The sequence below is a fragment of the Sturnus vulgaris genome, chromosome 29 (genome assembly GCF_052056855.1).
Source record: "Sturnus vulgaris isolate bStuVul1 chromosome 29, bStuVul1.hap1, whole genome shotgun sequence".
NCBI lineage: Eukaryota > Metazoa > Chordata > Aves > Passeriformes > Sturnidae > Sturnus > Sturnus vulgaris.
Window position 1 is genome coordinate 3,383,526 of NC_142271.1, and position 27,011 is coordinate 3,410,536.

At 61.9% G+C, this 27,011-nt stretch overlaps 2 protein-coding genes across 2 annotated transcripts; one reads left to right on the forward strand and one right to left on the reverse strand.

The window, feature by feature from the left end:
- Window positions 1–3,930: 3,930 nt before the first annotated feature.
- SPDEF (SAM pointed domain containing ETS transcription factor) lies at window positions 3,931–11,710 on the forward strand. Its single transcript, XM_014872727.2, has 6 exons — window positions 3,931–4,521; window positions 8,701–9,171; window positions 9,510–9,707; window positions 9,799–9,846; window positions 10,297–10,437; window positions 10,534–11,710. The coding sequence occupies exons 2-6, from the start codon at window positions 8,727–8,729 to the stop codon at window positions 10,710–10,712; spliced, it is 1,011 nt and encodes a 336-aa protein (XP_014728213.2). The 5' UTR covers window positions 3,931–4,521; window positions 8,701–8,726; the 3' UTR covers window positions 10,713–11,710.
- A 705-nt stretch (window positions 11,711–12,415) lies between these two features.
- On the reverse strand, window positions 12,416–26,932 carry PACSIN1 (protein kinase C and casein kinase substrate in neurons 1). Its single transcript, XM_014872625.2, has 10 exons — window positions 26,839–26,932; window positions 16,948–17,080; window positions 16,458–16,614; window positions 16,091–16,326; window positions 15,772–15,927; window positions 15,270–15,445; window positions 14,955–15,075; window positions 14,748–14,872; window positions 14,438–14,631; window positions 12,416–14,103 (listed from the first exon to the last, which is right to left on the reverse strand). The coding sequence occupies exons 2-10, from the start codon at window positions 17,008–17,010 to the stop codon at window positions 13,994–13,996; spliced, it is 1,338 nt and encodes a 445-aa protein (XP_014728111.1). The 5' UTR covers window positions 17,011–17,080; window positions 26,839–26,932; the 3' UTR covers window positions 12,416–13,993.
- Window positions 26,933–27,011: the final 79 nt, after the last annotated feature.

Consider the following 27,011-nt stretch of genomic DNA (forward strand, 5'->3'; position numbering starts at 1 on the left):
AAGAAAAGAACAGAGCTTTGGGAAGGGAACAGCAAACACGGCGGTGGATCCGCTGCTCCCTGCCTGGCTGGGTGTCCCACGAGTTCCCCTGCGTCACCTGGGGTGGCACTGGGAGTGCTGGCCGGGAACCAGAGTGGGAATGGTGGAGAGCTGGTGGCCCAGGGGCTGGCTCACCCTGGTGTCTTCGTCCGCCTCCCCCAGCTCGTCCTTCCCCAGCTGCCCTCCCAGGCATGGCCAGGCTGCAGAAGAGGGACTGTGGCACCCTAGAGCCAGACCGTGTCACCTCCTGCCACCACAGGTGCTAAGCAGCCTTTGAAAGGTGCCAGGTGACCACCAAAGTCTCTGTGTTCAGCAAAGGGATGGTACCTGGACACCCCCGTGCCATCAGCGCGGAGCAGACACCAACACCTGCCCTGCTGGACGGAGCCGACTTCTCCAAAACTCCCTTTGCACCCTTGAGGGCTGCCCTGGAATGCAGATGACACCACGGTCCCCTCGCAGCGGCACGGGAGACACCGGGAACCACCTGATTCAGTGCGGATGGAGTGTGGGAGCAGCGACCAGGAGCTGGAGCTGGCTCCGAGCAGGGATCGAGCGCCGGAACAGGGACCGAGTGTCAAAGCGGGAGCAGGGACCGAGTGTCAGAGCGGGGACCGAGTGTGAGAGCGGGGACCGAGTGTCAAAACAAGACGAGTGTGAGAGCGGGGACCGAGTGTGAGAGCGGGGATAATGTCGGAGCGGGGACAGTGTCAGAGCAGGGACCAAGTGTTAGAGCAGGGACCGAGTGTCAGAACAAGACGAGTGTGAGAGCGGGGACCGAGTGTGAGAGCGGGGACAATGTTGGAGTGGGGACAGTGTCAGAGCAGGGCCGGGAGCCCCGGCTCCTCTATCAGGGTGGGCCGCGGGCGGGTACCACAGCAATTACGCGGCTGTTTGTCCCGAGCACACACGCAGCCCCGTAAACGGCGATTATGACAGCAGCTGGGAGATGGGGGAGCCAGGGGGGTAATAAAGAGAATAAAGAGGAGCGGCCCCGCTTGCCCTGGGGCTGCACGGGAAGTGGGTAGGTCTGGCTGGGATAAGGAGTCGGAGGGGATTCCGACTGGGCTCTGGAGCCATCCCAGCAGTTCGGGAGTTCTGGACACTCTCCCAGGTAAATCAGCACCGGGACGTTGCATCATCAAAAAGCACCATGTCCTCCGTGCACACCTGCGGGTTCCTGCACTTGTGCTCCCTGACCTTCTGGGTAATTTTGGGCTCTACTGGAGAGACCTTCTCCCCTCCCAGGACCCCTCCAAGGCGTGGGGAGAATGCATTAAAGGTACTTCAACCATTTCAACCATTTCCAGTCTCCTTGGGCTGCTAAAAAGCCTCAGAGTGCCCACCCTGCAGCCTGGGACTGAGGATTCATCCTGTCCCATTGTCACCCTGTGGCACAGGCATGGGGTGCAGGATGCAGCCTCCCAGAGGGTCTCTAGCTCTGCTCAGGGGCCACCACTGTCCCAAAAGTTGTGCAGGAGCTGGAGCAGAGGAAGATCCACCACTGCAGGGGATCAGGAAACACAGTTGCGTGTGGGGACAGGTCGGGCTCCATGCTCTCTGTGGTTTGTGCAGTGACATCAAGGGCCTTCAATAGTTTTATTATATGTGACATGGCTGCTTATGTATTATTCTTGTGATGCAGCCAGAGATTAGCTGCAGGCAGGTGGGCAGAGATTCCTCCAGGCTGATTCATGAGTCGTTTCTCCATCTCTCCCCTCCGGCCGCGTTCCCAAGCATTGAAGTTTCAGCGGTGGCAAAAGACACCGGAATCGGAGCTGACGGGTTGACACGGAGGACAAGGAAAAAGTGCTGAAAACTGCGCACACGGGGCAGAAAAGCCAGACTTCATTTCCCTCTTTTGTTATTCCTCAGGTGTTGCAATCTCCCCTTTTCCTGGTTTGCATGTGCAAGCAGATCTGTGTGGAGCTGCGATTGCGAAAGGTGTCGGGGAGAGCCCGGCACGGCCGGAGCCCGGCGTGGCCAGAGCCTGGCGTGGCCAAAGCCCGGCACAGCTGGAGCCCATAGAAACTGGTGACACTGGGTGGCTCCAGCCCCCGAGCGCTCAGGGAGGTAAGCAGAGGTCTCATTTTGGGGCCTTTCACCCAGTTTTGCAGCGCTGTGCTGCACTGCCCAGCTCTCCCTGAGCCCAGAAAAGCAAATGTTTTTTCCTTTAATCTCTTTCCATTATCGAGATCCCGCTGCTACTGATAAGCAAAGTAGGTAAAGTTCTTTCAGACCGAGGTGTGAGTTTGGCAACAGGTTCCCAGACAGGCCAGGATGACCCGGGTCTGGGATGCTCTGGATCTGGGACTGGGAACTCCCCACTGCTTGGTGACATCTGACACTGTCCAGTGTCCCCAGTCGTGCTCTCTTCCGCTTTGCTTCTGACTCCTTCTGGTGCTCTGGTCTGGTGTTTGCTCTGGAGAAAAGTTGTAAAGAAACCAAATAAACACGGGTGACCTGGAGGTGGTGTCACAGCAGATCCAGCTTGCACAGCCTGTGCAAACCAAACCCTGTTCACCAGACATCCCCCGAGCCACAGCCCGGCCGTGGGGCAGGAGCGGCCACAGGAAGGGCGGGATGGCCGTGGTGCTTTCCCAGCGTGGCTGGGGCCGGGCTGGTGTCGAGTTTACACGTGACTCCTCTCTGCATCTTCAGTTTCCGCAGTCGAGACACTCGTGTTTCTGTGCTCTGGGGAAGGGGTCCATGCTTAGAGGGCCGTGGCCCCAGGGCTGTGCTGGATGCTCCTGCTGCAGGTGCCCTCCGGGGATCCTGAGGTGTGACACAGGAGCAGCTTTGGGTGCCTGTGGGCCTTGCCCGAAGCAGTGGATGCTCTGAGTGGGCTGAGAGCTCTGCTGTGGCTGCCAGAAGCACTGGGAGAGCACTGAGTGGCCTGGACCCCCCCTCCTGGCTGTGCCACATCCCAATCAAACATGCCCAACCCCTGGCAAATCCCAGGCAAGGGCTGGTGACTTCCCAATACAGCTGCTTGTCCTGGGATCCCCCCACAGCCGCTGCCACGTGTCCCAGGCCCAGCCGTGTTTACCAAAACAGGGATAAAGAACTCCCCTGGGACACGGGAGCCCTGATCCAGGGGGAGCTTTCCCCACGATAAGATAACATTGAGGCATTTCAAAGGGAAGCAGAAACTCCTGGTGCTGCCGATAGCAGCGAAGCCCTTTCCCAGTGCTCGCTCCGGGGTCTCCTTCCTCCAGGGTTTTCATTTCCTCACAGTAAACATTTCTGATGGATGCTTATCAGCCGTGCCTGCCCCGGGTCAGGGCAACGAGGGATGCCAGCCCTGCCACCGCTGTGTGGGCTGGGGACAAGCCACGTGCCTGTGGGGACGTGGTGACGTGGGGCCAACCCGTGGGTGTTTGTGGTGGGGTTTGCTCTGACGTGGGTTTTTAGGGCACGGGGGAGTTTGGTTTTGGCAGCGCTACGTGCACAGGAGAACTGCCTGAACTGCCCTGCCTGCTTCATGTGCTAAAAAAAAAGACAATAAATACCAGCTCGGTGTCTGTCTTGCTCAGAACTGCTTTTTCCTGCTCATGCCGGTGGGGACAACCCGGGCCTGGAGTGCAGCACGTTCTGGCTGTGCCCCCGTGCCCCATGCTGCAGTCACGGACTCCTGGGCAGGAGACAGTGCTGTGTCCCTGAGGCGGGAGGGTTTGGGGGCTGTCAGGGGCTCCCTTCACTCCCAGCAGTGCACCCTCACTCCCAGGCTCCATCCCTGGAGCATTTGGGCAGGGGATGGTTCTGGGGTTCAGGCCAGGGATGCTCCCGTGGTATCCCTCAGGGATGCTCCAGGTCCCAGCACGGCCCAGCCTGCTCTGGGAGTGATGTCATGCCATGGCCACTCACACATCTGACTGCAGGTCTCTGTGCTGCAGGTCTGGCTCCAGGAGGGCCCAGGTATCTGTCCCTGTCCCTGTCTCATCCCATGTGAGGCTGGGAAGGGGTTAACGGTGCCCGGGTTTGCCCCTCTCCCCTCCCAATGCCCGTTCTGGTCTGAGCCCGCCCTGGACGCACCTGCCAAGGGTTAACCCGGCCCGGGCTGTTCAAACACCTCGGCTGAGGTAAGCACTGCTTGTTTGTTCAGGTAAATAAGGAAGGAATTGGATATAATGGGCAAAGGAGGCTCTGGCTGAGCCCTGACACTCACTGCCGGCGTTCCCCTCACACAGCCGCCGCTGGCTTCGTCCCTCTGCTGTCCCCGGAGCCACGCGGGGTGCCCCGTTCCCATCCCTGTCCCCACCCCGCCGGTGCCCACCGGGGGCCGATGCGGCTCAGCCCGGCCGTGCTGCCGCGGAGCCGGCGCTGAGCGGGGCGCGGTGCTGCCGGCCGCGCTCCCCGCCGGGGCTGGGACACCTCACCTGGGGCCATGGTCCCCGCAGACACCGCGCCGAGCGCCACCGGGACGGCTCTTCCCACCCTGCGCTGGCATCCATGTGGATTCTGAGCTCGCACACCCTCCAGGTAAGGCGTCCCCGCTGCCACGACCCCCGGCTCCCCAGCACCCCCCAGCCCACCTTCCCTCTCTCCAGGGGCTCCTGCTCTTGGCAGCAGTTTGGGATGGACACGGTGCTGTCTCACGTCTGAATCCCATCCCACAGCTCCTTGCACCTTCAGGTGTCGGTTTGTCCTTAAACAGGGACAGGTTGTCCCTCGGTGCGAGGTTCCTGGCATTTCTCTGGATGGTGTCACCCAAAATGAAATGCGATTTGCTATTTGTTATTTCTGTGTCTTTGCAATCTCCTCCTGCTCCTCCTGGATGGAGCCAGGACTCCTGGGGCTGGCTCCTCCTGAGGCCACCTGGTAACAGCTGGGACCCACCAGCCCCTGTGCCAGGCAGGGGACAATCAGCTTTGGGGCACTGTGTGACAAACCAGCAGCAGGGACCCTTTATGGAGCATCCTGGGTGGCTGTTGAGGAGATGTCAGCTCTGGGGTGTCTCCGTGAAGTTGAACCCCTTTTCCAGACCTGCACTGTCCCAGCTGCTTTCCTGCTGGGATTTTTTTTTTTTGTCAGCCCTAAAGTCACTTTGGCTGTGGGTTTGGTTTTTGTGGTTCTGCTCGGTTAGTGAAACACAAACGCTGTGAGGGTGCCAAATCCCCACAATACCGGTGTTCTCTGGGGCTGGGAGCACGGGGGGGAAGGTGCTGCTATAAATAGGGGCTCCCTGGCCCCAAATGGGGAACACCAAGCTCTGCTGCTCACCGGGGGGACACCGAGCACCAGGCTGTGCTCAGGTCACTGGCAGGTTGTGCCTGTCCCCTGGCACTGCTGTTTGCCTCCCTGCGCTGATGGAGAGGGCAGCCTGACCCGGGGCGTGGGGACTCGTGGGGACACCTGGTCCCTGTGCCAGCAGCCATGCAGGTAACGGCAGGAGGAGCCAGGGCACCTCGGTGGTGTTGGAGGAGGCTGGTGGGGAGCCGAGGGTCCAGGGCCTCCAGGGAGGGCTGCGTCCCCTGGGGGTACATCAGCGTGGGCTTACCCTGTCCCCAACCCTGTCCCCATGCAGACACCAGAACCAGCTTCCCGGACTGTCACCTCCCCAGCCCCCCAGCGCCGTCCCCAGTCCCTGCCCTGGCTGTGGGGAGGTTTTGGCCAATCCTCCTTCCTCCACCCAGAGATAAGAAGGGTGCGTGGCACAGGGTTTGGCAGCAGGACGTGGCACAGCTGTCACTGGGGCTTGCAGGGTGCGTGGGACATTGCTGGCAGGATCTCAAATTGCCAGCAGCCTCTGAACACCCACTTGGGTGCCTGCTGCAGCCCTGGGCTCTGCAGGCACCCCAGGTCTCATTTCCTGCTTAATTCAGGCTGTTCTGGGGAGTCTGGAACAGCTCTGGGTCCCACACATCCCCAGTTCCTCCTGGGACAGCATAGCACATCCCTGTCCCCAGCCTGAGGCTGGAGGTGACCCTGGAGCCTGCCTGGCCCTGGCCCCCCACCCCGGCTGCTGGGAAGGGTTTCGGAAGTGCCCGGGGACTTGGGAGACATCCCGGGCTCTGTGGGCAGCTCCCCTCCCTCCCTCCCGGTCCCACGGGGCTTCCCGAGCGGCGCTCTGGCACAACCTGTTCCACCACAGATTTGATTTTAATTAACGGACCCATTGTTCGTGGGTGAGGGGTGGGTGAATTTGTTTTTTCTTTTCTTTTTTTTTTTTTTTCCCCACTCTCAAGGGCTGATCCCAGCGTTCCACCCTTGCTGGTGCCCGTGTCCCACCCTCAGCCGTGGTGGGTTGCACTTTCCAGGAGAGCTCGGGGTGGCACGGGGGTCCTTGGCTCCATCGTTTTCCCCCTCGGCTGCAGGGTCTGTGTGGGGCTGGGTCCTGTGGAGCTGAGCCGTGACCCAGCACCACCCACAGCCCCGGGCTCCTGCTGGCTGCGTGCCCTGAGAAGTGCAGGAGCCCCACCCCAGCCCCATCACCCCATTCCCGTCCCACTGCCCCATCTCAGCCCCGTGGGGCCAGGACTGCCCGTGCAGCAGCAGCGGCCAGGGAGCGTCTGCCAAGGCTGATGCAATGACCAGCTCAGCCTGCCTCAGCTCGGCCAGCGAAGGGGAAGGGTTTGGGTGCCGTGTGGGCCACTGCACCTGGGGCTGCACCTCCAGCTCTCCTTTTCCAAGGAAATGCAAAAAGGGGTAGGGAAAGGGGGGAAAAGGCCACCTGAAGTGGCTTCTCAGTGCAAACAGGTCCCACCCAGCCGGGCCGCCAGCGTGCCAGAGCGGGAGAAAGTCAAACAGCGGCCCCCGCCCTGAGAGTACAGTGCCCTTGGTGGGGCACAGCTCAGGCTTTTGGGGACACTTCCCGAGGGACTGGGTCCCTCTGGTCCCAGCTGGGAGGAGGGGAACAGGATGAGGGGGAAGATGGGGTTGAGGCTGTCCATCCTGTGGTGTTCCCGAGGTTGGATCACAGCCGTGCTCCTCCATGTGTGAGGATGAACCATGACCTCAGAGCATCCCAGAGGCCTTGGGAACGAGGGGCCCGTCCCCTCCCCAGAGATCCCCATGGATCTGTGCAGCAGCAGGAGCTGCACAAGCTGTTGCCACTTCCCTTTTGTGCCAGGAGCAGCGTGAGGCTGGATTTAGGACTGATCTCCCAAAGCTCTTCTTTTAATCCTGAGCAAATCAAGGAGAGGTTTGGAAGCAGGCACCATCTCTCAGGGAGACTGTTTGGATGGTGGAGGCAGTCCCAGACCAGGAGAGGGTTTGAGTAGCCTCTTCTCTCTCCTCCTCCTTGCTGCAGTGCCACCAAAACCACCCAGGGATGTGGGCTCCATCTCCGGAACCCACAGTCCCTCCCCAGGTGCCCACAGGCTCAGGCTGCTATGGTGCTGTTTAGGTGTCCCTGGCTCTTCCACAGGTTTTTCTGAGCTCTTTGGGCTATTCCAAGGATGAAGTGACTAGCCTCCCGCAGGTGCAGGCAATGCAGAACTTCAAAACCCATATTCCTGGGAGCACTGACTCCTCAGGAGCTGCATTAACTCCCTTCTGAGTATGGGACAGGGGGCTGGGTCCCCAGTGTCCCTCCTTCTCTGACCACCCCCGTGCTTGGGGGCTGTGCTCTGCCTGGAGGAACCTTGTGGGATCTTTTCCTTTTATGTCTTTTAAATCTTTTACCCTCAGCTGGGGTTTGGAACAACAGGGCACCCCCTTTCCCTGGCCACTGCCCCCTGTTCCCCTTCGGGGCTGCCTGGTGTCCTGAGGGGTTTCAAGCTTTGCACGCTCCTTTCTCATTGCTAAAGCTCTTTTTTCTGCTTTTAAACCACCAATTTGGGATGGTTCTTCTTCTTGTAAAATACAATGCTGAAGGTGAAGGAGCTGGGCAGTGCCCTGGCCATGCCCTTCAACAGCTTCTCCCTGGCGGGGCTTCCCTTTCCCGAAGTCTCAGGATGGTTTTTAGGGAGGTTTGTCCACGGATGGAGCCATTCCCTGGTGTTGCCATGGAAATTCAATAGGTTCATCCTCTTCTCCATGGCCTCTGGGACTCCCTGCATACAGAGACAGATGGGGACAGGTTGATTTTGGGTAGTTTCTCTTGCAAGACAGTGAAGGTAATTGCAATTATCCTGTCTTGCAAGGAAAGTTCTCATGTAGGGCTGGCAGCAGTGACCAAGGGCTGGGTGCTGTGGTGCTGGGCCTGGTCCCTCCTGGGAGATTTGGGTCTGGGGGCTGTTTTGCCTCAGGTGGAAGCAGCAGAGAGTATTTTCCATGCTCAGAAATGTGTCCCTGTGGCTGAGGCATCCATTGCCACCCCAGGGCTGTCCTGTACACGAGCTGAGGAGCCCCCCCGTGTCCCCCACTCCTCCTGCCGAGGCCTCAGCTCCACCTGGGACTGAGCTGCTGCCAGCCTGGGGTGTAACCCTGGGGAGACCCCAAACACCCAGACCCTGAACAGGGGCCAGGTCCTGCTCATCCCCTGAGCTCCTTCTCCCTGCTGGCTGCTGCTGCAGCTGTTGATCCTCCCAAACCGGGGACAGCCCCCCCCAGCCATGGCTGACCCCACACTCATCTGCAGGCTCCGGGGCACAGTGGGGCTCTTTGGAGGGTTTTTCCCCTCTAACAGGCTTAGTTCCTCCCTTTGTGCCTGGCTGCTGGGCGGGAAGGCAGGAGCGGTGCCGGGCTGAGCTCTGCTCCTCTCTCTCCCCCTGGCAGGTTTGGAGCCGGCGCTGAGCGGAGGGATGGGCAGTGCCAGCCCCGGGCTGACCACTCTGCCCCCCGGCCGCCTCGCCTGGCCGGACCCCGCGCTGCTGCCACCCCCGCGGGACCCCGACCCCCGCAGCTGGGGCTGCCCGGAGAGCCCCAGCCCCCCCAGCACCCCCGAGCAGCCCCTGCCAGCCTTCTGCCTGCACTACTTCGACATGCTCTACCCCGAGGACACGGCCTGGGCCACCAAGGGCGCCGGGGAAGCGTCCCACAGCAGCCAGGGAGGGCGGGAGGAGGCGCGGAAGGAGCCGGAGCAATGTCCCATCATCGACAGCCAGGGGCTGGGGCTGGGGCCCGAGGGGGACCTGCAGGACAGCCTGCACCTGGAGGAGCACTCGCTGGAGCAGGTGCAGAGCATGGTGGTGGGCGAGGTGCTGAAGGACATCGAGACAGCCTGCAAACTCCTCAACATCGCCGCAGGTGGGTGCGGCCAGGGAGGGATGTGCTGGCGTGGGAGCCAAAGCCACGCTGCATTTGAAGGTCTGGGGGAGCGTGGCTGTTCCCCCACGGGAGGAGGGGAAGGTTCCAGGAGGGCTACAGCCCTGTGTGAGGGTCTGGGGGTGCGTGGCTGCTCCCTGTGCAGGGAGGAGATGGCTCCTGGGGGGCTGCAGCTGCATGTAGGGGTCTGGAGGAGCGTGGCTGTTCCCCCACAGGAGAAGGGGATGGTTCCAGGGGGCTGCAGCCGCGTGTGAGGGTCTGGGGAGAGCAGATGGGAGGAGGGGACGGCTCCTGGCCACACTCACCCCCCTCGCCCCCAGACCCCACGGACTGGAGCCCCGGGAATGTGCAGAAGTGGATCCTGTGGACGGAGCACCAGTACCGGCTGCCGCAGATCGGGAAGTCCTTCCAGGAGCTGTCGGGAAAGGACCTGTGTGCCATGTCCGAGGAGCAGTTCTGCCAGCGCTCGCCCGCCTGCGGCGACATCCTGCACGCCCACCTCGACATCTGGAAGTCTGGTGGGTGCCAGGGAGCAGGAGGGAGCTGGGGAGGGTGGGCGATGCTGTGCAGCAGGAGATGCCCCCCTGATACCCCGCTCCTCCCTTCCAGCCGCCTGGATGAAGGAGAAGGCTGCTCCTGGAGATGTGAGATACTGCGGTGAGTTCTGTATGGGCTCAGCTCCGCTGGCCCCACTCGTGCTTCGGGCAGGTCCGGAGGACTTGAGGGGTCCCTCCCTGTGTAATTGCAATTATCCGGAGCACTGGAGCAGCTGCTGCTGTGGGATCTGTGTGGTTACATTGTCCCTGCCCCAGAGCAGCCCCACGGCGCTCTGCAAAATCCTGCCAAGGGGAAATGGCTCCAACCCCTCACTGGCCCTGTCCCACACCCCCTGCACCTCTGCGGGCTGCACAAGGGCAGGATTGAGGTGTCCTCCCTGCTCCAAGACAGGGAGCAGAAAGCAAAGCTTGCAGACCCAGTGCCTGGGCTGAGCCCGGGGGACCCTCTGGCGTCGGGCGGGGTTCCCTGAGGACTCTGCAGCTCCCTGGGATGGGGCACAGCAGCGAGGTCTGTCCCTTCCCTCCTCTCATACGTCCTTTCCCGTGGCAGGAGGTGACACCAGCTGGGCAGACAGCGAGGTGGACTCGTCCTGCGCCGGCCAGCCCATCCACCTCTGGCAGTTCCTCAAGGAGCTGCTGCTGAAACCGCACAACTACGGGCGCTTCATCCGCTGGCTCAACAAGGACAAAGGTGGGCAGGGATGCTCCAGAGGCCCCGGGGCGGGCGCTGGGGGGCTGAGGTGGGGCAGGGGATGCTGTAACCCTCCGTGCCCCGCTCCCCTGCCAGGCATCTTCAAGATCGAGGACTCGGCGCAGGTGGCCCGGCTATGGGGCATCCGCAAGAACCGCCCGGCCATGAACTACGACAAGCTGAGCCGCTCCATCCGGCAGTACTACAAGAAAGGAATCATCCGCAAGCCCGACATCTCCCAGCGCCTCGTCTACCAGTTCGTCCACCCGGTGTGAGCGGCGGCGGGACCGGCTGAGCTCCGGGAGAGACGGGGGAACTTGGCTGCCTCCCTCTGCTCCAGCCTCTGCCAGCAGCAAGGACCTCGGCTGCGGGGCGAGGCTTCCCCTGCCAGGACCTGCTGGCAACGGACACAGGGACCCCCTCACCTCCAGCAGGCCCTGCAAGGACTGTGCAGAGCCCTCGCCTCGCGTGGGAAGGGTGGGCACGGTGCCTGAGCTTGTCCTCCCTCCTCTCTTCCCTCCCGGGTTCTGGCTGTAGGTGGTTTCACCCCAGCCATTGTTCAGGGAGGAAAAAGCCTGGGGCATGAGCTGAGACAATGGAACCCACAGGGACAGGGACACCCACTGCTGCTCATGGTGGGGTCCTGTCCCAATCCCTGTGGGAGAAGCCTAGCACCAACCGAGGGTGCTGCCTGCCGTGGGAGCTGTGCCACTGGGGACTGTGGGCACCCCCTTGGGCCAGGTGCATCCCCCCTTTGGTTTTCACTCCAGGACATGCTCAACTTCTCCCCTTCACAGGGATTCAGGGCTGCAAATGGGAGTTCTGCAAAGGGGGCAGCTGTAAATGTGGGTGTGGGGCTGTGCACACATCCCCAAGCTGGGTCCCTCATCCTTGTGCACAGGACCACCAGAGTCCTCCTAAGACCCCAGGTTCTGTGCCCTGGCACAAAGCTCTTCCCTTAATTCAGATTTTACTTGGACTGCCTGATTCCGGAGTTTGGGGGAATGAAGATGGCAGCTTTGCCATTTCCCTCTGCCCAATAAATCCAGAGTGTGATCCGCCGAGGCTGGACTGGGGCAGAGAGCTGGGGATTGCTTCACCTGCTCATTGCACCAGAGTCAGAGTTACCTGGCAATGTTGATCTTTTATATTATAGGTTTTTCTGTTTATTTGCTTTTCGGTTTTGGCTGGTGATGAGTTGCGGCTGAGGTTCAAATGCCGAGGGGTGGCCCGGGCTTCCAGGGATATTCTGTGGGAGCTTAAAAGGAAAAACACCTGGTTCTTGGTCTTTTGATTTTTTTTTTTGTTTCCCTTAAAAAATCTACCAGTGCCAGCTACTGCCTTTCCCTTCTGTTCTTGCTCCGTGCTGCTCCCAGAGCAGCAGATCCAGACAGCCCTGCTCACATCCTGGCAGGAGGGATGGAGGGCAACGAGAAGCAGGGGAAGGAGGAAAACTGCCCTGGCCTTTGGAAAAGGGGGTGGAAAAACGAAAAAATGGGGGGAAAGAAAAAAAAGCAGTGTGTTTTGTGATCTGCTGTGTGTGGCTGACGCAGCCAGTGCGGGGGCACTGTGAGGATGGGTCCGTGGTGCCCCAGATCCTGTGTCCCACTCACAGGTCCTCTGGCAGGGTGAGGGAGGGAAGGAGGTGACACCAACCTGCTGTGCCAGTATTTTCACAGGCTCAGGAGAACGCTGGGTCAGGGCTGGTGCTTGGAATGGCCCCAAAACCTGCATAACTCGAGCCCTCCGTGGGTTTCCCAAGGCTTTGTCCAGCAGTGGCACAGGAGTCCCCAAAGGCAGTGTCTATTCCCCTTGTCCCCCCAACCCCCAGCAATGCATCTGAACTCCCCATCCTGCTGCTCCCCAAAACCTTGGGGTGGGGGTGCCATACCTGGGGGTGCCTTGGGGGTCCAAAGCCACCCCAGCTGCCCCCCCGGGGGTGAGACAGACGCACAGCAAAGGAGACCCCAGAGCCAAGGACGCTGACAGAGCTCGGTTATTTTCTCTTGCTGCTTTTTGTTGTTGTATCCACGGAAATACAATCACGAGAGATATATATATTATATATATACTTCTTAAATTACACAATCAATGTACAAAAACCAGGGTGCATTGCTGAGACAGGTGGTTGGTTGGGTCTTTTCTGACTTTGTGGTTTTTTTTCCGGTACCTGGCAGGGGCCGGATGGCTCCCGCCCACCGTGCCCAGCACACGGTGCTTCCCCTGCATCCACGAGAACACTGGATCCCTGGGGCCAAAAAATTCACGAACCAACGGAGGGGGCAGGATAGGAGCAGGAGGAGCGTGCGGGAAGCCGATGGCATTGATGCTGCTAAGGGTGATGGTATGGAAAGAAATGAAAGATGATCCAAAGGGAAGAGCTCGGGATGGCAAACACACCCGAGGCAGGGGGTGGCCGTGCTGGGTGGCAGCAGCCGGGGGAGCTGCGGGACGGGGGCAGAGCCCAGGGGAGGAGCAGGAGAGCTCCGTGGGGACAAGCAAAGGGCAAAGCCTGCGGCCACTCTCCTGCCTTGGCGTGTTTGTTTTCGGCCGTCTTTGCCAGGCAGCTGCTCTGCCTGGGCTGGGTTTCCTGAGCCATCCTCCCCCGGCTGCAGCTCCTGCCGGCACCCGGCAAGGCTGGGCCATGCACATCCCCCGTCCCTGCTCTGCTCCAGCCTCTCTTCAGGAAGGGGTGGATGGGCACCGTGCCCAGCAGTGCCCAAGGCAGTCCTCGCTATGCCAGGCTGGGCACGAAGGTGCTTCCAGCAGCCCTGGGCCCTGCTGGGTCCTGCTCCGGATTTTAGGGCCATCTCACCTGGATCTGGTGTGCGTTGGATACCTGCCCACCCGCAGGGCGATGCTGCTCCCTGCAGTACAGACCGGGCATCGGCTCGGGAGCCTCCGCCCGCTCCAGGTGTGCTGAGAGCCCAGCCGGGAGGAGGAGGAAGCTGAGGAGATGCCAGCAAGCTCCATGGCGGGGCTGGTCCCACCTCACCTGGGCATCTCAAGGATGGCCGTGGGGCTGAAGGGGGCATTCACCCCCTCCCTCGGGGCGGGAGGATGAACTGGGGAGAACATGGAAACACCAAAAAAATAACCAACGGAGTCAGACTCCAATCCCTCTTGGTTTTCTGGGATGAATTTGGTTGGTCCCAGGAGCTTCGGCGCCGTGCATTTCGGAACAGTTCCAGCCAATCAGAAGGCGGCTCATGATTTCAGTATCTTTAAAAACCAACCAATCAGAAGCTCTCACTGGTTGGGCTTTAAGATCTTGAGGTATCGGCTTTTCGCTCAGAAAAAAAAAAAATTCAACTAACGTAGACGAACGGACAACGTCATCTTCCGCTTCACGTTATCTTAGAAGAAAGCGACTATGCAAAATACTCTTCGGAGACAACTCTTAAAAAAATAAAAGCTTGGTCGGAAAATATGTCTGAATCTCTAAGGGTGAGGAGTGAAGGACCAGACGGCAGAATGGCTGGTTGGCTGGTGGAGAGATGGAGACAACGGAGGGTGGATTTATCTGCTGACGGTGACGAGGAGCACACCACAAGACTTAGATTGCCTCCACGTAGTTGGCGGGGTACAGCCCCAGCTGCCCGTTGTCCAAGCGCCCTTTGCACCACCCCTGCTCGTCTTCCTCACCGAGTTTGGTTAGTTCATCACCTGGAGAGGAAGGTGGAAGGGAAGAGCTCATTGCAGGTGCTGGAAATCCTCCCACTCCCTTTTTCTCCCTGGGATGGAGCTGCTGGGGGTTTGCAGGACTCATCCTGGGCACACCAGTTTGTAGGGTAGAAAAGCAAGGGGTGACCCATGAGCCCTCACATGCCCTGTCCCACCACTGCTCCTGTCCCTTCTTTGGGCTCAGCTTCTGCCTTCCCCTTTCTGACCGTTCAACTCTGTGAAGGGCTGGGACAGCTCAGAAATTATTTGTGGGGTTTCACACCCACACCTCCAGCAGACGAGCCCCATCCTACCTGGCACCGGCAAAGCACCGTACCTGCTTTGAAGCTGAGCTCATCCTGCTCCTGCCCGTCGTAGTCGTACAGAGCCCGCACCCTCACGCCCTTCCCCGCCGACTCCTCGTCGAAGGGGTTGGCGCCGCCGTTGGCCTCGCTGGTGTTGAAGGAGTTGCTGCCCTCGTCGTCGGACCACTCGGCGCTGTAGGTCTGCCCGCGGTCGTGGCTGCTCACGCTGGGAGGGGAGGACAGGGAGGGGTGGCTGTCACCGAGGACATCTCGCATCCCCAAATGCTTGCACAGGTAAAGGCCGTGCCTGTCGCGGCACGTCCCGTTCCTGCCGGCCCTCACCTCCCGCGCTCGCCCGCCTGAGCCCCCGTGTCGCCCGCGCTACTGGCGTTGGTCAGGGCCACCCCCTCGCCCTTCTTCTGCTTCTCCTTCCGCGTTATCGTGTGCGTCAGGTCCGGGTTCCACTCCTGCAAGCACAGAGTCACCAACCCCTGAGTGCCTGGCTGCCCCACAGGGCTGCCAGCACCCAGCCAGGGCTCCCAGCCTCACCTCAAACTGGGGCCAGTTCATGGGCATCCCGGGGCCACTGGTGCTGCGGAACCACCGGAGGTCCTCCTGTGCGTCCGACATGCGGATGGTCTGCTCCAGCTCCCGGTACACATTGGCATAGCTGAGGGGAGAGACGTGGTTCGGGGGGCTGTGGGTCAGGGTGAACCCCTGGGGACAGTGTGGGACAGGGACATGCCCAGGTTGTGTCACTTGGGGCTAGGTCGTGTGTCCTCCAAGGCACCAGGGGGCGCCAGGCTCCTGCACAGCCTCCTGCCACTCTGGTACCTCTTGGTGGCCAGGACTCTCTGCCCCTACCTGCTGCTCTCGGCCAGGTTCAGGTGCCTCTTGATGTCCAGGAGCATTTCCTTGAGAAAGTTGAGCCTCTTCTCCTCAAACTGCTGGCACTGCTCGAAGACCTGCTCCATGCTCTCGATGTACTGCGGGGTGCACTTGTTCAGCTCGTCCAGCACCTTCTCGTACTTCTCCTGAGTCTGCAAAAACACAGGAGGGACCCTGGTTGTACCTCGAGCCCCTCAGAGGCCGTTTCTGGGTGCTGAGGTCTGGTTTGGGGGTCACCAGAGCTGGGGAGCCCAAACTGAGCCAGGAGCTTCAGTGGGTGAAATCAGCCCCCAAAAATGGGGCAAATCCCTGCCCAGCTCACACTCCCCTGAGCACTGCCTGCAAGTCCTCATCGTTCTCCAGGAGCACAGGGATGGGAAAATGGGAACTGATGGTGGAGAAAGGGATGTGATGGCCATCTCCACTGGTTTCCTTTGCCCTACACCCCATGTGTCCAGCACGGGGCAGTGCCTCGCACCTTTTGCACATCTTGCTTGCACTTTTCCACTTTGTCCTGGAGCTTCTTCTGCTGCTCAGGAGTGTTGGACTGATCTGCCTTGCTGTTGGCTTCACGGGTCATGGCCAGCTTCTCCTCCTTGCATGCCAGGTGATAGGCTTTCTTGGCTGTCTCCAGCTGTGGGGGGGACAGGGAAAGGACATCAGAGTAGCAGTCACAGCCCCCTGCCAATCCCTCTGCCTGTGGGGAGGTGCCACGCATCTCTCCCAGCCTGGACTGGGCACACAGAGTTGGACCTGGGCACACAGAGATGCCCCAGGACATTCTGTGCTTCTCTCACCTCCTTGAGCTTCTTGGCCCAGGGCTTCTGGGCTTTCCGGAAGCCATCCTCAGCCTCCTTGGCCTCCTTGAAGCCCCCCATGATCTGCTTGTGGTAGGCGTCCTTCTGCCAGTTCTTGACCTTCTCGAAGTCGTCGTTCAGGAGGCTGTTCTTCACGTCCTGGTGCAGCTCGCTCACCTTGTCCGCCTCCGTCATGATCGCGGCCCACGCCTTCTCCAGGCTGCCATACTGGGGACCTGGGGGCCGAGGGGACAGCTGGGGGTCACCCACTGCCCTCACCCCCTCCATTTCTGCCAGGTGAGGCTGTAATGGTACACAGGGACCCAGGTGTCCTGGGGAACCCCTCCCCCCGGGGAAGCTATGGAACCTTTCTCGATGAGCTGCCTCCACCGCTTGGACCAGTCAGTGAGCTGCTGGGCGTAGGACTTCTCGATCTTGGCCCGCTCGTGCACGCAGTTCATGAGGTCATTGCAGAGCCGGTGTCCATCATCGATCCTCTTCACTGTGCGCTTGTAGTTCCCCACCTGGGATGGGCACAGGGACAGGCAGGTGTGGGGGCTGTGACCATCCTGCCTGGCTCAGCCCCAGCTGGCCTGGGGTGGCTACAGGGGAACCATCCGGCAATTTGGGGGTGCAGAGATGGAGCTTTGGGTTGGGGCTGCTCAAGCTCAACTCCCTCCAACCCCTCTGTCACTCAGAGACAACCAAGAGACCTTGGGCAGAGCCAGCTCAGACACAGAGCCACCACAGCAGGGATGCTCTCAGGCAGAGAAGGGAGGGCAGGGGATACCCCGGGGCACAGTGTGACACGGCAGTGGGGTCTGTGGGAGGAGAGGATGGCCAGGACCAGGACTCACCTCCCAGAAGCTGTCGGTTGTTTCCTCGGCAGCTGATGCCGACTCGTCGTAGGAACCCGACATGGCTCCTGGCGCTGCCTCGGGGGTCAGAGCAGGAGCTGGGGGTTTCCTGGGCAAACACCAGCCTCATGCACTGAGGGGACAGAAGAGGGGAGTCATGGGGGCTGCACGAGACCCCCATTCCTCCTGCCAACAGCTCTGTGGGGCAAGACAAGGGGGACAGACAAGGGGACAGTGCCTGCTCCAGCTCTGGACCCACAGACCCCTGCAGTGCCCATCACACACTTGGTGCCATCCAAACATCCCCAGATCCAGCGGTGCTGGGAGGGAGTAGCAGGGAGCAGCACAGTGGGCGCTCACTGTGCCAGACCTGGCTCAGCACTGGGAGCTGCTGGGCGAGGGGCCGTGGCTGGGTCAGGGGATGCACTGCCCAAGAAATTCTCATCCTGATATTCCACCCTAATCCGTCTTGATCTTCAGAAAAACGGTATCCCCAGAGCGTCACGTGTCCCTGCTGTGAGGCTTAACCCTTTTCTGCTTTCCTGAGGGCTGGGAGGGGGTTGGTGCTGGGGGTGACATTGCACAGGGACAGAGCGAGGACTGTGGTGGCCGTTTCCAGGCATTCTCCTCATCCTGATCTGGATTTGGACGATGTTTCCACAGGAAAGCACTGGGGCTATCCTGCACGGCATCTGCCACCGGGATGGGGACAAGGTGGCCACGAGCAGCTCAAATTTCCTCCTGCCCTGTCCCCAAAAGGGCTGGGGAGAGGGATTTGGCCATGAACCTCACACATCATCCCTTCCTTGGGGAGGTGGAATGGGCAGAGGGAGGCCCGGCTGCCTGTGCCCTGCCGTGGAGTGGGAGGGCAGGGCTGGGGACACAGGGTCCTGTGGGAACACTGGAGAGTGCCCACGGTCTCCAGCTGTGCGCACAGCTGGCCCTGAGGTGTCCCCGGGCTGGGGCAGGGCATGGCCCCAGGCGAATGGGGACCTCAAACAGTTACTGGAGCGCGCGCAGGGCTCGCTGTGCTGGAACTAACAGGGCCTGGCAGGGATTTAGTGATATAACCAGGGAGGCACCAATCCCCTCCACCCTCCCCAGACGGTTAAAAATAAACGCATGACTGTCCCTCGCTCAGCCGCCGAGACGCAGATGGATGGGGGACAGCAGCGTCCCCCTGCAGCTGGCAGCACGCGGCGCCAGCGCCTGCCTGGCACCCACGGCACCACCACCACTCCTACTGGCACCCACGGCACAGCCACTGTCACTGCCTGGCACCCACGACACTGCCACTGTCCCTGCCTAGCACCCACAGCACCGCCACCACTCCTACTGGCACCCACGGCACAGCCTCTGTCACTGCCTGGCACCCACAGCACCACTGTGCCTGGCATTCATGGTACCACCACTGCCACTGCCTGTCACCCGTGGCATCATCACCAACCTTGCCTGGCAGCCATAGCACAGCCACCGCCACTGCCTGGCAGTCACGGCACCAACATCATTCCTGTCTGGCACCCACGGCACCATCACTGCCACTGCCTGGCACTCACAGCACTGCCACTGTCACTGCCTGGCACTCACAGCACCATCACTGTCACTGCCTGGCACCCAGAACACCAACACTACTCCTGCCTGGCACCCACAGCATGGCCACTGTCCTTGGCACCTACAGTGCCACCACTGCTCCTGCCTGGCACCACAGCACCGCCCTCCCCACCCCAGCCCCCGCAGGCTGCCCCGGTGCACCTGCAGTGGTGACAGAGCCCCTGGTGGCACAGCCCCAGGGGAGCCTGCAGGTGCTGAGTGCATCGTCTCCCTGAAAGCCGCGGGCACAGCGCAGTGCCCAGTCCTTGTGCCCCTGGGTTTTGCTGCAGACACTGCACTGGCACGGCAAGGGCACCCTCAGGGTGACAGCCCCAGCGTGCCAGGGCTGGAATGGGGACTGTAGGGAGGGAGCACACCCATGGCTGGGTGTACCCCAGGACCCACGGGCACAGTGCCAGCCCCAGCTTCCCTCAGCGAGCCGCTCATGCCACGGGGCACTGTGGACGTGGCTGCCGCAGCTCCCTCTCCAAGTCACTACCTGGTCCGAGCCGCAGCCCCGGGGTTATTTTTGGCTCTGCATCACTTCCCAGCTAACGCTGCCGCCTCCTTGCCACTCTCCTGCCACGCACCCCACGCGCGACCATCCTCGCACGCCCTCGTACGTGTGTGTGCCCGCACCATGCCAGGCCGCCTCGGCTGCCTGTGCCACAAGTGCCAGCCCCCTGCCAGCCCCTGCCAGCCCCCAGCCCTGCTGGCACAGCCCATCACCTCGCATCAGGGCGGCTGGCGGTGATGCCTGGCGCCTGCAGAGCCGGCGGCCGAGCCGCGGCGTGGAGAGCTGCCAGCCCCAGCCATGCGCTACTGCTTGGGTACCCTCGGCCCGGGGGGCTCCGCTTTGGCCCCTCGCTTCCATGGAGCTGCCAGGGAGAAGCCACGGAGCTTTTGGCATCAAGTGACAATGGAGTTTGTCCCAGCTCCTGCTCCACGTGCCCTTGGGCTGCTCCTGCAGAAGGGGCCCCCCTGCGCGTCTCTCCTGTCAGCCTGCTCAGCGCTGAGCACTGACACGGTTCTCCTCACCCTCCAGGCAGCTCCTGCTGCCCTGCTGCTGCAGGGGGGTCTCTGCCCTCTGTGGGGGCCAGGCCGTGGCCGTGGCCCTGCACAGGCAGGAGGCTGCTGCAATGCAGAGGCTGGTGCTGCTGACACTGCGGGCAGGGCATGGGCAGCTGCCTGCACCCCCATGGCAGAGCCCTGGCTGGCAGAGCCCCGTCCCCAGCAAGTCCTGCTGTCCCCTGTCCCCAGGTTGCTCTCTCCGGGTGTGTTTGTTGTCCCAAACCCAGCATCTCTCCTGCAGCCAAGCAGCAGGGATGGGGATGTCACACTCCTGGGCACATTGGCTGAGCCTGGTGGGGACCAAGGGTAGGAGTGGCTGCAGAGCCTCTGGTGCAGGCTCCTCTGCTGCACAGAGCTCCTGGCCAAGGCAGGACGGTGGCAGATGCACTGCAAGGAGAGGAGCAGAGCACAGAGCGAGATGGTGTCCCCATACCTGTCCCCATCCTGACCCCGGGCAGGTTCACACCAGGTGTGAGCCCCATTGCTGGGATGGCAGTGGGTGAGTGACCATTGCTGAGAGCAGCCAGAGCAGGGGGAAGCCACACTGGGAGCTGCACTGGTCTGTGGGAATCCAAGCAACTGGGCTGGGCCTTGGGATTTTGGCCACAGGAAAGGTCATTTGCTCTCCCTTAGCACAGGACTGATTGAGGGTCCATTTCAGGGTGCAGAGCCAATGCCACCGTGATGCACCACTGTGGCCACATGACAACCACTCGTGGCAAAGACAAATGGATTCAGCTGAGAAAGTCTAGAGGAGCCTGGCAACAGCATCTCCCACCATGTTCTGGGGCTGCCCTGCTGCATCCACCACAGCTACCAGGGCCCATGTGCTGCTCCCACTGCAGCCACACACAGGGCCTGAGGTGGCCACACATGGGAGGTGAAGTGGCCGCATATGGGGGATGAATTGGTCGCATATGGGGGGTGAAGTGGCCACCTGTGGGAGGTGAAGTGGCCACATATGAGGGATGAAGTGGCCACATATGGGAGGTGAAGTGGCCACATATGGGAGGTGAAGTGGCCAAGGCACAGCAGCAGGTCCCAGGGAAAACCCACGACACCGACGTGTTACAAGAGGCTTTGCAGCTGCAGGAGCTGTGCCTGGTTTGCTGCTCAACTCTGACCCAGCTGAGCTGCTGTGGGATTCCCACCCCAGGGCTGGGGCAGAAAAACGCTCCTGGGGCTGGCAAGGGTCAGAGCTCAGGGAGCCAGGGAGCATGGAGGGGTTTGGCTGTGGTGTGGCCCCCTCCAGAACCCCCATGTGGACCCTGTGAGGAAATGGTTAAGTGAGTGCTGCTGATTCACACTGGCAGCTCCACACCAGCAGCGCCCGGGGCTCGGGGCTGAGCAGCCTCAGCATCCATCCTGCCCCAAAAACAAGCCCAATGCCAGGCAGGTGGTGAGCCTGGGCCCTCCCAGGGTACTGTCTTCATGGGAGCAGGCTCATGTAGGGTCCCTCCTGCATTTCCTGGCAAAACCCCTTTGGCTGCAACATGAGCAAGGCTGGAGCCCTTGGGCTAAGAGCCAAATCCAGAACGGTGGGTGATTCTCCATGGGATTTCAGCCAGAGCAGCACCCTAGGGCTGCCTGGGACCTGGTGTTCCAGCAGTGTATGAGGTGGCTGCAAGGGCAGCAGGACCCTAGAGGGGGCACATAGGTAATGGTGGGAAACTTCTGGGAGCCACTTTTCCAACAAATCCTGGGTGGAATGTGCCTATGGAAGCCCCCTTGTTTCCATCAGGGTCATCTGCATTTATGGGGGGATCTGAGGCCTGGGGACCTGCTGGACCCTGGGGGGTCAGGGCTTGTGGGCTCCCCCAAACCAGAAAGGAGGTTCAGTGATCCAGGAGCAGTACCAGGAGCCTTGTGTCCTGTGCACAGCCGGGAGGCCACCGGGGGCCAGGTGCTGCCTGGTTGCAGTAGCCAGGGGAGATGCATTTGCTCCAAGCCCTGGCAGTGATCTGCTTCACAGCTCATGTGGGCTCTGCAGAGACCTTCCCCTTCCCCCTGTGCTCCCAAAATCCCCCTGCTCAGGGCACCCATTAATCTTCTAGGGATTTTAGGAGCCTTGTGTAAAAATTTCTGGAAGCTTGCTTGGCATTTGCGGATAACGCAAGAGTCTCTCCAGGGGAGCCTGCAGCCCAGCTCAGGGACAGCGGATGCGCCGGGAATGCGGATGGGGAATGTGGATGGGGATCCCGGGAGGGGCAGCAGCAGCAGGATCGCCAACCTGAGAATGTGCTCAGGCTGGGAAAGGGAGAGGGGGCTCATCCTCAGCTGGGGGTTCCACTGGCTGCCCAGCTTTGCAGCTCTGTCTCATCCTGCCGCCTCGGCTCGCCGCGGTAAACAAGGCTGCTCGGACACCGAGCAGGGATTTGTGCGGTCCCGGGAGCCGCGTTTAGGCAGAAATCCAAAGATGAGGTTTGCAATTAAGCCCAGAAGTGGCAAACAGGGATGGTGGAGGATACGGCGGTGCCATCACCCCGCTTCCGCATCAGGGAGGGGGGAAGCGGAGCGTCACGCGCTGGCACGGGGGTCCCGTCCCCTGAGCCTTGGTGGGATGGACCCGGAGCTGGTGGTGACAGAAGGCAAATGGGGCTGCTGGGAGCAGGAGAGGTGGAGGGACAGCGGAATTTCAGTTGTCTGTGGTGGGGAAGCAGACTTGGAGCCAGAGGGGACAGGAAAGTGGGGAGATGGGGCGAGCAGCAAGGGAGAAGCTGGGATGACACTGCTGAAAGGAGGGGGTTCAGCGATGGGGTAAGGTGTTTATTTGGGCAGGGGGACAGCCATGACAGGGACAGCACAAATTCCTCCCATTAATTGCAGATGGGGAAACTGAGGCACAAGCCCGGAGTGCGGCATTGCAGAAGGGGTGTCCCCTTCCCCAGCACCCCATTGGACACACAGAGGGGGTGAAGGTCATAGATCCCCCCCAACCTCCCTGGCTTGCAGAAGGGATCAGGGGACATTGCGTCCTGCCGAGGGGTGCAAAGCCATGCCCCACTGCCCCCTCCTTGCACAGCATCCCCCCCGCCGTGCCCCCATCCCCGCAAGGAACCAGGGCATCCTGCACCCCATCCCGCCAAGGGACCCCGGCATCCCGAACCCATTCCCGCAAGGCACCGGGTGTCCCGCACCTCCTCGCCGCAGTGGACCCGGCTGTCCCCGCGGGGGCCGCGCTCACCTGCCGGGCGCCGGGGGGGCCGGGGGGGCCGGGGGCCCGAGGCCGGGGCCGGGGCTCCGCTCGCTCCGCTCCGCTCGCTCCGCTCCCGCCGGGCAGCGGCGGCGCGCACGGCCGCGGGCACGCGCCTGCCCGAGCCGCCCGTTGCCATGGCAACCGGGATGGAGCCGCTGCTGCGAAAATCATCGGGGGGGGGCGGATGGGGGGGGGGGGAATGGACCCCCCCAATCCCCGCGTCCGCGCCCACCCCGAGGTTCCGCACTGCCGCCAGCCCCCGCAGGACCCGCCGGCCCCAGACCCTCGCCCAGGGCACCCAGCGGGGCCGGGCTGCGGCCCGGGGGTACGGCCTGGGGGGGCTGGGTGCCGGGGTCGGGCCCCGGGCTCCACTGAGGCCTAATCGGACTCGTTTCCCGGGGCGGGGGGGCTCTTTGGGACCCCCCCGGGGTTCCTGCTCCTGCTACCCCGGGGATAGTTTTCCCTCCTGCACGGGACGGGGCACAGCCGCGCACTCCCTCGGCTGCTGCCCCGACCTCTCTGTCACCCCCGCGGTTGCAGGGGGGGTTTGGGGCTGAGCCACAGCTTTTGCAGGAACAAACACCCCAAAACGCCTTCGGAGAGGCAGCCGGTGCCGCCTTCTTGCCAAATGTGCCAGCTGGGAACAGGCTGGCATGAGAATCAGGAACAGCCTTTTCCCCCCGGCAGGGCTGGGGAAGGGGGTGAGGGGGCTGCATCCCCCAAGGCTTCCCGGAGGGGAGCGGGGCAGCTCTCCCTCCCTGCCATCTGCCCATCTGCCTCCTCCCAAGCCCCGGGGCTCATGCCCGAGGTCACCGGGGCTTGTTACGGGATGGGATTCCAGGGGGCAGAGGGGGCTGGAAGCCGTCGGGAAGCAGGCAGGATGCGGGTGGGGGTGATGACAGGCTCCCCGACACTGCGCCTGCATCCCCCCGCGAGCGGGGGATGTCAGAGAAATTAAAAGCCAGCAGGAGACGAGAGCGTCCAGGCGAGTAACCGAAGCCGCTGCAGAAGCTGCAGTAATGAGGCTGCCGGGGCCGCCGCCGCCGGGATCAGGTTGCCCAGAGAATGCGACCCGGTCCCGGGGGGCTCTGCCGGCCTCCGACGCCGGCTCAGCTTTCCCCTAACAAGCGCCTTCGACTGCCTAATGAAGCTCGGTGGGGCTCTCCAGCCCGCCTGCCTTCCGGCTCCTTCCAGCCCCGTGCCACCCGAGCCAGCCCACCTCATGGCCAGACAGAATGGCCCCCGGAAGGTTTCATGCCCGGCAGCAGCTGGGGTGAGACCCCGGTGATTTAATCCCAAACAGAAGTGGGATGGATGGTGGTTCCTTCAGGAGAGGGAGATCTTAGCCTGTTGGCATTTCGGGGTGAGGAACTGGAGGGTGCTGAATAACTGGTCATGGCTCTTTCAAGCAGTGAGTTGGCAGTTCTCAGCACAGGGTCACTGCAGGCACTGCTGGGATGTCCCAGCTGCCATCTGCCCTGACAGCATCCCTGCTGCAGAGAGGAAAATGTCCTTGGCTTTAAACATTAGGTGACAAATGCTGTCCAGGATGGTGACCTCAATGACTTAGGGGGGTTCCCCAGGGCAAAGAACCATTGCCACCAGCTTTGTGGTCTATGCAGGTGGCACCAGCTCAGGTCTCCTGCCCTGCAGCTTGGGCTGTTCCATGATGGGAGCAGGTGGGAGCTCTGCCTCCTCGGTTCTTTCACCAAAAATTCGGTCACGACAAACTTTTCCCCGGCTCTCACCATCCCACCGTTTACTGTTTTCAGTGGTAAGTCACTTCTCCTCCTGTAAATGAGCTTCCTTGTGGGAAGCAGCAGACGGTATTGGCAGGAAATAAGCCCTGATTTATCGGGCCACTTGCCGCTCTGGAATTACAGCTCCATGAGCACAAACGGAGAAGTCGGAGAGCACATGAGCCCACACCGTGATCCCGGCGGCTGCTGGAGCCAGAGCGGGCAGGAATGAAGAGATGCCACTAGGGATCAGCCGCCTGCCCATCACCCAGGCAGGAGTGCCGGCCTTCGCACGAATGGGGGGGTTTCGAGCACAGCCATCTCCCGCCTGCCTCCCCAGCAAGGGATGGAAAACGTGTTTCCTAAATCCCGGCAGAGCCCCGAGTTATGGGGCTCAGCTGTTTCTGGGAGCAATGGGAGAGCCCGTGGGCGGTCCAGGGAAGACTGGTGTGGGTGGGGGCAGAGGGCATCCCAGGCATCCCGAGCCCATTCCTGTCCTCCACTGCCTCTTCCCTGGGGCTCCAGGGGCCGGATGAGGCCAGTGCCCCACGCTCGCCCCGTGCCCGGGCTGCGTCGCCGCTGCGGATGTGCCGCCGGTCCCAGGAGCCCTCCGGGGAGCTGGGAGAATGCAAGCGCTACTTTGCATCTCTAATTAGCCGCGGAGGATAATTGGCGGCTCTGCGGCAGACAGGCAGCCATTGTGGAGGGCCCCGCGCGTGGCAGGTGCTCCCAGAAACCCAAATCCCACCGAAACAATCCCCTTCTTGTCTGCCTGTGACTGGCCGGGGCATCCTCCGAGCCCTTCCGGGGAAGGGGCTGGGGCCAGGACATAAAGGCTCCATTTTTCCTGGGAAGCAGCATGAAGCTGGCTGCAGGCAGCTGCCTGAGCAGCCCATACATTTCATCCATGGCCACCACAGTGGTGCTGGGGCTCGCTGCCTCTGGCCTCCCCTGCTGTGCCATGCCGGGGGCAGCCGGACACTGGTCTGGCTACCCCTGCAAGGCTGCTGGATGTGGCCTCTCCTCCTCCAGGATCGTCCGCAGGAGCTCAGCAGGTCTGGAGTTTGCCTTCAAGGTGTTGCACAAACGCCGGCCAGGCTGGCAGCCCTGGGACAAAGTCTGTCCCTGGGCAGAGCTGTGCCAGGTGCTGTGCTGGAGGAGCCTGGCTCCATCCAGCCCTGGCAGGGAGCAGCACAGCTGGGGACAGGGCATTCCCAGCGAGGGGGATCCCACTTAGAGCCAAGCCCAGGCTTTGGGCTCAGGACGCGGCCCTGGTTGGTGCTGACGCGCTTTGCTGATGTCCCTTCTCTTCTCGCCCTGCCCTGTGCACGTCACTGTCGGTCCCTGCCAGTGCCTGGGCTCTTTTCCCTCAATCCTTTCACGGTTAAATCCCGCTCCCGTCCTGCCGCAGCCCCTCCGGCGGCCGCACACCCTGGGAGAGGAGGGAGAGGAGGGAGAGAAAGCGGCCAGGGTAGCACAGGCAGGGCAGGGCAGCACCTCCAGCATCAGCCGAGCCGCTGCCTGGTGAATTCCCCGATTTTCTCTGCGCTCATGCAAAGAGAACACAAAACCCCAGGAGGTGCATAGGACTCTCAAGGTTTCAGCGCGGGTTTCGGGGCTGGGCGCGCTGGGAGCCGCAGTGCCTGATCTCTGCTGTGCTGCGGCCACGGCCTCGACCTGGACTTTTGGCTTAGGGATGGGGTTTGCCCAGGGAAGGCGATGCGGGGGCTGCAGGATGCGGGAGCAGCCGGGGAGGCTGCCGGGAAAGCTCTAATCCGTTTAGCAAAGCACTTGCTTTGCCATTTCCGAGGCAGGAGGTGCAGGAGCTGTGAGGAGGAGATGCAGCAGAGGCAGGGACAGGGACAGCGACAGCGACAGTGTCCATGGACAGCGTGTCCGGGCCAGCAGGGACAGCTCCTGCTCCGCAGGACGAGCAGGGGTGTGCGTTTCTCCCGAGGGATGCCGCAATTGTCGCAGCATCCTGGGGGTCACCCTGTGGGAGCTTCAACCCAGCTGCCCCCGAAAGGAAGAAAGGAGGGGATGACACGGTATCAGAGCCTCAGGATGGCACCGGGCAGCTCCAGGAATGAGGCGCATCCCTCGCTCCCTCCCGTTCCCCACCCGGCACGGTCCGGCACAAGTTGGAAATCACTTAACACGGGTCGGGAGCGGGTTCGTTTCCCAGCGCAGGGCGCGGACTCGGTTCAAACACCGGAGGGGACAGCGCTGTCACAGCGCCCCGATGCCCGGCATCCCCTGTGCCCCCCGGGGACAGCCCTCCGCCCCCCGCCGTACCTCGGGGCCGCGGGGACAGCGGCGGAGCCTCTCCCGGGGCCGGCGCTGCGCATCGCGGGCAGGTCGCGGCAGATGGGGCGGAGGGAGGGGGTAAAGATCAGCTCGGAGATTAGGGCGGCATTTTTAGCCGACCAATCCCCGGCCCGGCGCGGCGGCTCCTCGGCCGCGCAAGG